A 12,759-nucleotide genomic window follows, 5' to 3' on the forward strand; every position below is an offset into this window, starting at 1 on the left:
CAGCTGTGTACGTTGTTGAAGAAGACGATCCTGTCCCTCCACCAAGCATCAAACAAGCACTTGATGCAGCGAAACTATTAAAAAAATACTTTTTATATAATCAAATTGATCCAGCAGTATCTCAAGATATGAGTAAGATACGTAACAAAATACAATCAAAATATTGGAGCAGCAAAAAACATCAGACGAAGATAACAGGCCATACGCAATGTATGAATAATAATGTTCCTGTGCCAAAATGTGTACTATATTGCTAAATGCATATTATTATAAAATAGTAAAATAATATCTTTTATTTCTCTCCATTTAACGACCACTCTTTATAATGCCGAAAAATACTCAGTCCCTTAAGTGTCGTTATATAGAGTTTACACTGTATTTTATTTCTTTCAAGTATCTTGAACTATTGGTTTTTTTATAAGTCATGTCAGGCTCGCATGTATTACAGAAAATTTCAACATTTCAGACAATTATTATAAGTATTAGATTAAATGAACAAATGAACAAGACCAAGACTAACATTTGAGTAAGGCCAAGACCCAATAAAGAAAACCAAGACCAATCCCAAGACAGGCACTTGGTGTTGGTCTTGCTTTCTTGCTTTGCTCATCATTAGATGCGGCAAAACCAACCCCCGAATGTCCATGTGAATGCCCTCAAGTTTTTTATTGACTAGCACAACAAATAGTCAACGTCGGTATCACCGGTTTTACTAAAACCAAAACAAAACCGCTAATACAAAGACCGTTAATTTGAAATTTGAGTAATTGCATTATTGTATTGTAAAAGTCGTTTTGCAAAACAAATTTCCACATACTTTGTTAATTTTTCTCGCTCACGTAGTATTAACGTTAATGTTTGCAAAAGTCAATTAAACGCTGTAGTTTTCCTTAACCACATAGACCGCATTTATGATTTGTTTGGTTTTCTCGCCTCTCGAGTGGCACATAAATGCAACCCACACAAATTAATTCGAAAAACTAAATCAATTATACACTTCATCATTTACTTGGAAACAAAAATGTGTTATATATACAAACGAGTGCATTATATTATCATAAATGCATGTAAATAAATTATAACAGATCGATTCTTAAATCAGAAACTGAATAATTTATTCTGGTACAGTTCACTTTCTCTTACTTCTGATGGAGAAATGTAACACACTCTATTTATTATTACTATAACCTTCGTAGTTATGAAACTATAATAAGCAGTAATTAAAGGTAATGGTGGCGATACTAATTTAAGTATAATTTACATTTTACTCACTAAAAACGTTAACTAAATAATACCAATTGGATTATTTTATAATACAGTGATAACTAAATTTAGCAGTTAGTACGTACTTTAAAACTGATTCAAACGTTTTGGTGTTAGTTGGCATTATTGGAAATCCGGAAGCTCACCCTATCGAAGAAGGCAGGCACTTTGGAGGTTCATCATCAACTGATTCTATTAAAACGGCAGGAGGGTTATTTGGTTCAAATAGCGACGGAAGAACCATGGAAGCTGAGAAAGCGCCGATAACACCAAGTCCCCCTAGTAGTACAGTACCCAGTCTCCCTCCTACAACTCCGAAACCATTATCTGAAGGTAATTCCTTCTGATTTTGAAACTTAATTTTTCTGATCGTATTGTTCCCTGCAGTTACAGTACCTCGAACCATACAGTCTCAGTTTAAAATTGACAACCTCCAATACGAACCTGAATTGGGCAACAAAAACAGTTCAGAATTCAAGGAATTAGCAGAAGCCATAGAGGAAGAACTGAAATCAATTTTATTTAGCAGAGATGTTTTAAATTACGGATCGGCAGAAATTCAGCTCAAAGTTCTCGAATTTTCGTAAGCATTAAATAAAAAAGTTTATCGCATTGTTGGTTACACTTTATTTTATTTGTTCTACTAGACCTGGAAGTGTAGTGGTCAAATTTAGGGTCGGTTGGGTTATGAAGGATGGCGTTCACAATGCAAAAGATCCAATTGACAGGGATGCCTTAGAAAAAAAACTCCGGGACGCTTTGGCTTACAACCACGGTTACATTGCAAACTACCGTATAGCAGATGATAGTGTAACTGTTGAAACAGTAATAGATTTATGTAAAACGAACAACAATAACGGCTGTGAATATAACTGTTCCTTTAGTTATAAGATCGAGGACTTCATATGCGAATGTCCCGAAGGAGAATATATTCAAGAAGACGGGAAGAAGTGTGGACAGCAACATCACTTAACTACGGAACATATTGATCATAATCATGGATTTGAACATTCGAATGAAGGAGATGATAAAGAACATGAACAAGTTGCAGCTACGTTTGAAACATCTTCGGTCCCTCATACTGAAAAAGAAGTTAAAGCGGAAACTACTGTGAGTCCCGCTACGCAACCATATGCTACTTCTTCTCATGAACCTGAAGGTGTAAGTGAGGAACATGAACACCAGGAAGAACATGAACAGCATGAACATGTTACACCAATAATTACGCTAATATCAACTCAAACTCATACAACGATCCAAGAACCTGTTCAAGAAACTTCAGCCCATGAAGATGACAATATTCAAGAAGAATATCACCCTCTTCAGTTGCCTGTAACAACAACTACAACTACTGAAACACCTGTAACATACGGAAACGTAAATGAGGTCATTCCACTTTCTACCGAAAAGGATCTGAAGGAAGAGGAAGAACAATCGACTGAAATCAAAGATGTGAACGAACCCGAACAAGCAACAACCGGACTCGTTGACAGCCATTCTCATTCTGAGGAAGATACTGGACTCCAAACATCGGTTCACGTCATCACCACAACAGCACAATCTATTTCTGAAACTACTACACATTCGCAATCTCCAATGTATTGGGAAAACGAAACGAACCAACCTATTCAAGAAACAAGTTTACCTAGCAGAACGGAATCTGTCAATGAACATCAAGAAGAAGAAGAACAAGAGGAAGAAAATACTTCTACTCATGTACTTTATACCACTTCTACGCCGATACACGAAGAATCAGAAGAGGAGGAAGAAAAACATGTGGCAACTGAAGTTCATTTACCAGTTGCAAATGAATCTTATAGTTCAGAAAGAACTGAGCCCGCAAACGTATCTCATGCTTTAGAAGAAACCGAATCCGCAGTTGAAACAACAACGGAACCCAGAATACAAACCCCTAAACCTTTTGAAACGGAAGAGTCAGAACACGGAAATAATGAGACTTCAGTATCTCACGCGACTTCTTTTGAACAAATAACAACAGCGTCATCGGTTGCCGAATCGGTCACAGTTAATCCCACGACAACAGAAAACTTGATCTCCATACATTCTTCCTTGCCTCATCAACTAATTGAAAATTATACAACTACGAGCCCAGTAGTTACAGTTTCTGAAAGTGTTAGCGTAACAAACACTTATAACGAAATGGATAATGCATCAGATTCCGATAGACAACCTAAATTTGATATCACTTTAGGACATACTCCAGTTGAACCCGAAATGGAATATCATACCCATGATCATGAAGATGAAGATGAAAGAGAAACCATACCCTTTATGCATCAAGAGGTACAGCTTGTTACTACCGACAGGATAAAAACTGAAGAGGCTACGATCAGCAGTGTGGAAGAACAAAGCAGTCATACCGAAAATTCGTCGTTACCATTTGGTTTAGTGCATAAAGAGGAAAACAATTCAATGATGGCAATCAACGAAACCGATGGGGTATTAACCACCACTTTCACTCCATACACTAGTGAGGAAAGCCTTTTTGTACACCATACTTCTCCCCCTTCATTTCTCGAAAGTAGCGAAGAAGAAGACGAAACACAAAGTACATTAATGGAGGACTCTAATGAATCTTCTTCAACTGCTCTTTCAGCTAGTTCAGAAGAAATGAAGGTCGAGCCTACTCAAACGACGACAAGCAGCGAAATGGAATTAACAAGCTTCCAAGAAACATCTACGTCGACGGAGTATACATTCTCAGGAAGAAGTTTTGAGTCAAATCATCCCGCTTTGTTTGCAAATGATCATAACAACGTGACATACTTAGAAGATAATTCAACAATGTCAAAACAGATCAATATAAACGAAACGTTACATAGACCACTCTCTACATTTGAAAATGATAATCTAAATGGTGAGGATGAGCGACAAGAATTCACAACATCTACTGTTGCTCCTCGTTTGGATAATGATGAAAAAAATGTCACGAATCCCCTTGATCCTAACGTTACTGATGTCGCATTAGGGGTATTACCATTAGAAGAAGATAAATCGGGTCGTTCACAAAATTCATCTAGAAGTACTGATAACACAGAAATTAACACTACAACCAATACGAATGAGACTGAAAATACGTCAGTGCCTGAAATGATCGCAGACGATCACAATACCATTAGTTCAACTACGTACTCAATAGCCGCGGTTGAAAATTCGACACAAGAATCCACAAATAATACATCACCAACAGAAAAACCACTGAATGATACTGACATTGAAGTTCACAAATGGGAAGATACTACAACTACCGTTTCAAATGTGTCAGAGGAGTATAACCAGAAGAACGAGTCTTCCACGGTATCATTTGAGAATTTAACCACAGAAAATGATATTAATGATGAGGAACAAAGTACTTCTTTATCATTATTTAATGCGGTAGAACCAATTACACTTAAATATGAGCAATCCACAAATCTGAGCAGCAACGAGAACGCTGTAAATGAGTCCGCAGCAGAACCATCACATTTAATGGAAACTTCAAACGGTACCAATGAAAACAATGACACCACAATATCTCAACTTGAAAGTTACGTTAATGGAACGAACGAAATCCATACGAACAATGCTACCTCAAATTCTGATGAAGATCTCATTGCAATGGAAACCACCACAACTTCTTTACAAAAACCTAAGATGTTTTCGAATGTTCCTGTTGAAGAAAGCACAATGAATAATAACGAAACTGTAGCAAATTATTCCTCAATCTCAGAAGCACCTGACTCTAGTAAAACAATTCCGGAACCGAAAGAGAACGAAACCAGCACAGAAAGTCATTCCTTCGGAGATGATATGTTGATTACCACTGCTAGTCATAACGAAACAAGTCACTTATACGAAGTTCACGAGGTCACTGATGACATAACGACACCAACTCCCACAAGAACGTTCAATTATAGTCCTTTGCCTGTTATACCCCTTACGGATTCGGAGCCCATTGAGAATGAGAAAATAAACATTGAATCTGATAATTTGTACAGTAGCAACTTAAATGATATATCAGATGAAAAGGAAAAATATTCAAGTAAATACTACTATAGCGACAAGAAAAAGGAATTCTCGAAAACAGTGGACGCTCCAACTACCGAAAGCATCCAAGGTAGTAATAATACAGACCAGGAAGAAGACCATCTCATTGCCACAGACTTCGTAAGCCATATCACTATCACTGACAAACCGAACAACGCTACTATTGCACCAATTAATAATTTATCATCAACTCAGACAACAAATACTATCATTGAGTCAACGGAACCAGTTTATAATGTGACATCTGAAGTTAAACCTGTTGTAGAAGGATACACGTTGAGTAGTTTCTCAAGATGTTCCGCTGGACAATTCCAGTGTGTCAATGGAACATCGACCAAAGGAGGAAGCTACTGTGTCAGCAACAGTGACCGGTGCGACTCAGTAAAGGATTGTACCGATGGATCTGACGAAGTTGGTTGCGACCAAGAAAATTGCAAAGACAATTTCCAAGTATGTACTATAATATTAGAAAAGTAGGCGCCAAAGGAATTACTTATTCATGTTTTAATTTTTCAGTGTAAAAGCGGACAGTGCTTGAAGAGGCATCTCGTCTGTGACGGTATTTTCAATTGTGACGACAATAGCGATGAAGAAAACTGTGGTAAGTTACATTTACATAGACAGACAACATCTAAGCACATTTGCTGATTTACACGAACCACTTCAAGCATTTCTTTCCATTCTCTTAATTATCCTCTTTAGTTGTTATGTAATTTTTTTCTTGTGATTAATTTCACATTCAATACAATTTAGAATCTTGGAAATGCAACTTTGATGAATTATCCTGCGGGGACGGTAAACGATGTATCCCACTTTCATGGAAATGTGACGGTAAATCCCATTGCTTTGACGGCAGAGATGAACAAAACTGTCATTCTCAACCTTGTGAAAGCAACCATTTCTACTGTTCCGAACAGGATTCGTGTATTCCTGCTTCTTGGAGATGCGATGGTGTCGATGATTGTAAGAGTGGAGAAGACGAAAAACTGTGTGGTGGGTGAAATTCGTAAAATTCCCGTCATAACTGCATATTTAATCGAAACTTTTTTAGAATGTGGTATTGACCAATTTAAATGTCAAACCGGAGGAGGATGTATCCAAGCCGAAAATAGATGTGATGGAATTGAGCAATGCCCAGATCTTTCCGACGAATGGAATTGTCTACGCCTTAGGGAAACTAATGACACCTCTTCATACCTTGAGGTAAACATTAGTTTTTCTGACCGGAATCTTAATTTTCTTTATGGATTGTTATTAACCTAATGATGATTCTAGGCTTTAGTTTCGAACAATTCATGGCAACCAATTTGTGCAGACTTCTGGAACACTACGTATTCCGATTTGGCATGCCAAAGTATGGGCTATGCGAAAGCTACATCTACAAACTATAAATTACTTGAAAAGAGCTCTTCAGGCTCACAATTTCTAAAATTAAATCCTTCCGAACGCTATGGAGCGTCACTTTCAGCTCAACTTATAAAGACTGATTCATGTGATAATGTAGTTACTTTAACTTGTCAAGAGAATGGTAAGCGTCTGAAAAATTTGACTCAAAATTAAACATCTCATGAACCTTTTTGGTTTTAGTGTGTGGAAACAATAATGGTTTAGATACTAGTTCCTTTGGTAGCAAAAACGAAAATGGTAATGAAAAAGGATGGCCTAGTATTGCTCTTCTTTTCAACAGAAGATACCAAATTCAGTGTACTGCAAATATTGTTACACCAAATTGGGTAATAGCCAGTTATGCTTGTTTGTACAGTGTATCTGGGCAACCACCTAGTTCAAACCCTTACGACTGGGAACTCCTTGCAGGAGGAAATCATTTCTTTGATTCCTCTGCCGAAAACTCTAGCATTCAATCACTCTCCGTTAAGAACATTATTCCCTATCCACAGGTACGAATTTTATAATTTCTGTAATTTAATACGTTGGATCTTTACTGGGGAACTTTTTAGGCGAAATATTCACAATTCATATATCGGAACAATATTGCTTTGGTGCAGCTGATGAAACCCTTAGATTTTGAGAAAAACATTTCTGCTGTATGCCTTCCTCCTCAGAATGAGGAACCAAATCAGTATTGTATAACAGTCGGGTGGAGCATGAAGAAACCGGGAGGTAATAGTTATTAATATATTTAGATGTTTTTTACCTAATTTTATTTAATAATGTTCTACTAATTCATTTCAGAATCTTCGTTGAAAGAGTACTTACGTTATTTGCCAGATTTGAATCAGAACAAAAGGGACTGCAATTCTTCGGATCATTACAATGGTCGCTTTACAACAGATTTGTTATGCGTTGATCATCTTACAACGGATGAACCTTGTGAGGTAAATATAACGTATCAGGCGTTTTGATCCCCCGACAAAATGTCCCCGGACAAAATATCCCTGACAAAATATCCCTGGACAAAATATCCCCGTGACAAAATATCTCCAGACTAAATATCACAGAACAAAATAAATTATCGAACCGATACTCCAATAAATAATATGAAATTCATATGCATCANCTAATATGTAAGTACAAGAAAGAATATTTTAAAGATATTCTTTTCGCATGGTAATTGGTTCGTTTTTATTCATCAGAAAGGGCGTCAACATAATTTTATTTTAACGGATTATTATACAGCCTCTGGAGGTTCATTGTAAATATTAGCGAAATTATTTTTGAAATCAGATGAGTAGGTTTGAAATACATTCACATTTTCAGCAGTAAATAATCACAGGTCAACACGAATTTTGTCTTTGATAAGAGGGTATGAAATATGGATAGATTTATCGATAGTTGGACGAAAAAAAAATGTATGGCCTAAAAAAGTTTGCTTTTGAATCCAGGGCGCAGTTGATTAATATTTTAGAAAATCTATGGTTTAAATTTTTATTTATCGATAAATTGAAACAAATATATTTATATATAAGTTTTTATCAACTTTTATTTACTGTCATATTAAATTACAAAATAGGGGGAAAAAGTTTAAAAGTGAACCCTATTACTTTTTCTTTCATGTTTATAACTATTTTCTCCCACTAAAATCCAAATGTAGTCCCCTATCATATTCTCGCTGTATTGACCTTAATAACGTTATTCGAAAGCCGTAATATCTTGATAAAAACGTTGTCCTTGTTCTTTTGAATACGCCCCCATGTTCAAAATTATCTAAATCAGCATGCAGCATACCTATGTACTTTTAGAGACATCCTGCAACCCATGGTTTTAACGTCTTCTATTAAGTTATCAACTAGTTCTCGGTAATTTTCAACTTTGTTATTCCCTAAAAATCCAGAAACTACTCCTTTAAAACTATTCTAACTTTTTTGGTGAGCACTTTTTAACTTATGAATCAACAAAAATTCCAGCTTTTGACACCTAACATACCCATGTAAGGCCTTCAAAGTACATTACGAGAAAATATTAAAATTAATTAGTTAATGAGATAATTAATTTAATACAAACGATAAAAGTTCTGTAGCACGGCTTTTTCGAAAATTGATCGTCGTACTGTGGCAATCAATATTTAGAGTCTCGGCTATGAGAGGGGCTAGGAAATGTTCCCCGGGGGGGTGATGAACACTTTTACCCACCATAGTTGAACCTACCCTACGTAACGCAACCCAAACTAACAAATAATTAGTAGGTAAAAATTCCTGCCTCCCCTCTCTGTAGAACTTTTCCTACTATCTCTTATAGGTGAGACTCGATAGTACTGGTTACCGTAGTTGTTGGGGGGGGGGAGATGCTTTAAATAGTCTTTATTGTAAATATAAATATTTTATATCTCCGTAACTTCTGCGAGTCCAACAGCCATCTAACAGCGCTGATCGTAAAACTACAGCAAGATCCCTGATGAGAGAGGGAAATTTTTACCAACTTTAGCCTAAACGATCCTACACAACCTAACACAAACTAGCGTAAACTAATGTAACCTAAACTATGGTAGTAATTAATAATAATAATGACCTACATTAGTTTATGATAGATAAAAGTTCTCTCCTTCTCTGGAGGCATTTTTGCCATTGTTTTCTAGTGACTGTCAAGCTCGCAGAGGCTACTTATAAGGTATTTATTTATCAGCACAATATTTAAAGCACCTTCCTCGGATTTATTCTCATATTTTTTTAAAAGTGGGTTATTTTAACCCATTTCCAAAAAAAGAGCAGTGAAGTTTTGGAATAAGCCATGACACGAAATTTTCAATTTTAAAGTACATGTTGAGGTCTTATAAAAATTTCACAAAACTTGCCAAATGTCATCTAACCAGCTGTCAATTTTGATAAGAATTTTAAAATTTGGTTCATCTGAAAATGAAGAAATTAATATTCGTGTAAGTACGCATACATTGCAAATTCATTTTTAACAATTACTACATCAATATTTATTTATCATGTTGAAAGTAAGTACTAGATTTATTCAAAAGAACATCTCATTCATTCTTATTCATTTAGCACGTTATTCCATTTCTAATTACCGGAATAATAAGAAGACCAAATGAAACGGCGGTGTTAATTGAATATACAAATTAATCAAAAGCTAAACTGGTTCTCTTTTGTGTATACAAAACATACAAAACTTAAAATGAGAGAAGAGACACTTCAAACGTTTCAGAAAGATAAAAAACCTGAACTATTATGCGTAAGCGCTTCTATGACACTTTTTTATGGTCAGAGAAAAATGCGGTAATCCTCATTTTAATCCGATATTAACTCCTATTGTCGAGGATAAAGTAAAATGTGGGAGGAGCTTGGTGGTATATGAATTGGTGTTGGTAATATACAATGTTAAGGTATACAAGAGCATTAACCCTAGGTATACAATGCTGTTGACAATAAAGAAGCACAGCCAACTTAGCTATGAGCGCTGTTTTAATTAAAATTAATGCGGAACTTACTTTTTAAATTTTATTAACCATTTAAATTTTTTGCAGAGGTGAAAAGTTATACGTTACAAAAGACAAGAGGGAGAAAAGTAAACGTAATAAATGCGTATGTTGGAGTTTATGCCTTATTGCCGTAGCTGCCGTTATTATCCTGGGAATTTTAGCAGCTCGTAAGTACCATCATCATAAGGTCGTCAGTCCTAAGGCTGGTTGGACATGTACCTCCACTCTTTCCTATCCTAAGCTAAACTTCGCATTTTCCTAAAAGTAGAACAGCCCACATCCTTAACTATTTGCGACCAGTAATCTAATCTAGGTCTACCTCTACCCCTCCTAACTCCTGTTTCTGCCTCTAATCGAAACCCCGAAGTCAAGTAAAAAAGATAAGGCCGGTCTGGATAATCCCGCTTATCTCGATGACGAAAACGTTAAAGTCAATAATGATGACACGATGGGTTATAGAAACGGTAACTTGAACAGTTCGCCGAAATTGGGACACGAAGATGAACCTCAAGCCGAAGCTGTGAATCTAGAATTAATTAATTTAAAACCAAACGGCAAAGACGTCACTGGGCCGTACGAAAATGGTAAAGGTATTAGTGGAATTCCTGTTAAAAAGGATAATTTTGAAAGCGGTACGCCGTACGACGAATATTTCGTTCCGGTTAATGAACATCGAAAATATATGAGGTAAGATTAATTATCACGTTAGTTTTAATTGTTACAAATTCCTTTCTCCTAACAGCAAAAGTACCACGGTATTAAATACTTTTACTGGCAATTGTTGCCATTCTTGCAACAACTGCTTGTTTAATATTTTATTTGAACGACTAATTATTTATTACTACTACCACTATTACTTTTTGACACCAAATTTCTTTATTGGTATTAATTATATTGTAATATTAGTANATTGAAACAAATATATTTATATATAAGTTTTTATCAACTTTTATTTACTGTCATATTAAATTACAAAATAGGGGGAAAAAGTTTAAAAGTGAACCCTATTACTTTTTCTTTCATGTTTATAACTATTTTCTCCCACTAAAATCCAAATGTAGTCCCCTATCATATTCTCGCTGTATTGACCTTAATAACGTTATTCGAAAGCCGTAATATCTTGATAAAAACGTTGTCCTTGTTCTTTTGAATACGCCCCCATGTTCAAAATTATCTAAATCAGCATGCAGCATACCTATGTACTTTTAGAGACATCCTGCAACCCATGGTTTTAACGTCTTCTATCAAGTTACAACTAGTTCTCGGTAATTTTCAACTTTGTTATTCCCTAAAAATCTAGAAACTACTCCATTAAAACGATTCCAACTTTTTTTGTTGAGCACTTTCTAACTTATGAATCAACAAAAATTCCAGCTTTAATCTTTGCTTCTGACAACTTTGGGAAAAAGTTGTTTAAAACCGTAAAAGCTTCAGATCATTCATCTAATTGTTTTTCGAATTGTTTCATAAGTCCTAACTTCGGGTTCAGCAATTGGTTCACATTTTACGCTTTGATTCCCAACACGAAATTCAGTTCTTAGTGGCCATGATTTTTGAATATAATGTTGAGCATCCGCTCTACTGTCCCACAAATAGAGATAACACGCATATGTTGTATATGCAGCCTGTAGAGTCTCATTAAAAATCGTACCATCATAAAATCTCCGCTGCCACTTATACTCTTGATACTTCAAAGTTTCGAGTACATTTTTGACACTTTTATAGTTTTCTTTAAAATTTACAAAATAAGCGACTGGAAAAGATGGAAATTTATTTCCGTTATGTAATAAACTGTTTTCAGGCTATTCGTCGAGCTGTTAATAAATAAACGCCACTCATTGGGAACACAGGGCATACCACTACCGTCCCACAAACCTAGATAACACGGATATTTTGGATATCCACCCTGTAGTCCCATTAAAAATCCTACCATCTTAAAATCTCCAATGAACTGCCACTTATGCTCTTGATACTTGAAAGTTTCGAGTAAATTTTTGACACTTTCCTAGTTTTCTTTCAAATGTACAGAATGAGCGACTGGAAAAGATGGAAATTTATTTCCGTTATCTAATAAAACTGCTTTCAGGCTATTATTCGAACTGTCAATAAATAAACGCCACTCACTGAAACACAGAACATTCCAATTCCTTGAAACAAACCCCTTACGTTGTTACAATGGCAAAGTTACGACCTCTTTATTTTGTCTTGGTATTTTAAAATATACCAGAACTATTTAAAGCTTTTTTTATATATGATAACTTAAAGAAAGTATTATTACCGTAACTAACACAAAAGCGAACATTATATGGAATGTAGGTATTTTTCCTTTATTTTGGAACATAATGCACAGAAAAATCATAAAATAAATTTTAGGACAGACAAAATTTCTTTTTGTAGAGTTCTGTTATTTCAAGTTTCTTAATTATTACAATTAAATTTGTAATATCAACTTAAATGCCTAGTAAATTAATTTCTGCTAGGATTTTATTTTTGCAAATTCAGGTCGAAATTGTAATTTTTATTATTTTCGCTTACGAAGCAACGGGCTAGTGGGATAAATTGTA

General features: G+C 35.3%; 1 protein-coding gene across 1 annotated transcript in view; it reads left to right on the top strand.

Moving 5' to 3' along the window:
- Window positions 1–12,759, top strand: part of LOC108734135 — a 110,748-nt gene that overhangs the window by 95,493 nt on the left and 2,496 nt on the right. Inside the window, exons 5-14 of the mRNA XM_018465547.1 lie at window positions 1,339–1,596; window positions 1,651–1,846; window positions 1,911–5,760; window positions 5,827–5,911; window positions 6,064–6,303; window positions 6,362–6,513; window positions 6,586–6,838; window positions 6,898–7,208; window positions 7,269–7,431; window positions 7,504–7,646. Coding sequence (XP_018321049.1) covers window positions 1,339–1,596; window positions 1,651–1,846; window positions 1,911–5,760; window positions 5,827–5,911; window positions 6,064–6,303; window positions 6,362–6,513; window positions 6,586–6,838; window positions 6,898–7,208; window positions 7,269–7,431; window positions 7,504–7,646 — 5,651 coding nt within the window. The remainder of the gene's footprint in view (window positions 1–1,338; window positions 1,597–1,650; window positions 1,847–1,910; window positions 5,761–5,826; window positions 5,912–6,063; window positions 6,304–6,361; window positions 6,514–6,585; window positions 6,839–6,897; window positions 7,209–7,268; window positions 7,432–7,503; window positions 7,647–12,759) is intronic.

The sequence above is a fragment of the Agrilus planipennis genome, unplaced genomic scaffold (genome assembly GCF_000699045.2).
Source record: "Agrilus planipennis isolate EAB-ADULT unplaced genomic scaffold, Apla_2.0 scaffold63, whole genome shotgun sequence".
NCBI classification, from domain to species: Eukaryota; Metazoa; Arthropoda; class Insecta; order Coleoptera; family Buprestidae; genus Agrilus; species Agrilus planipennis.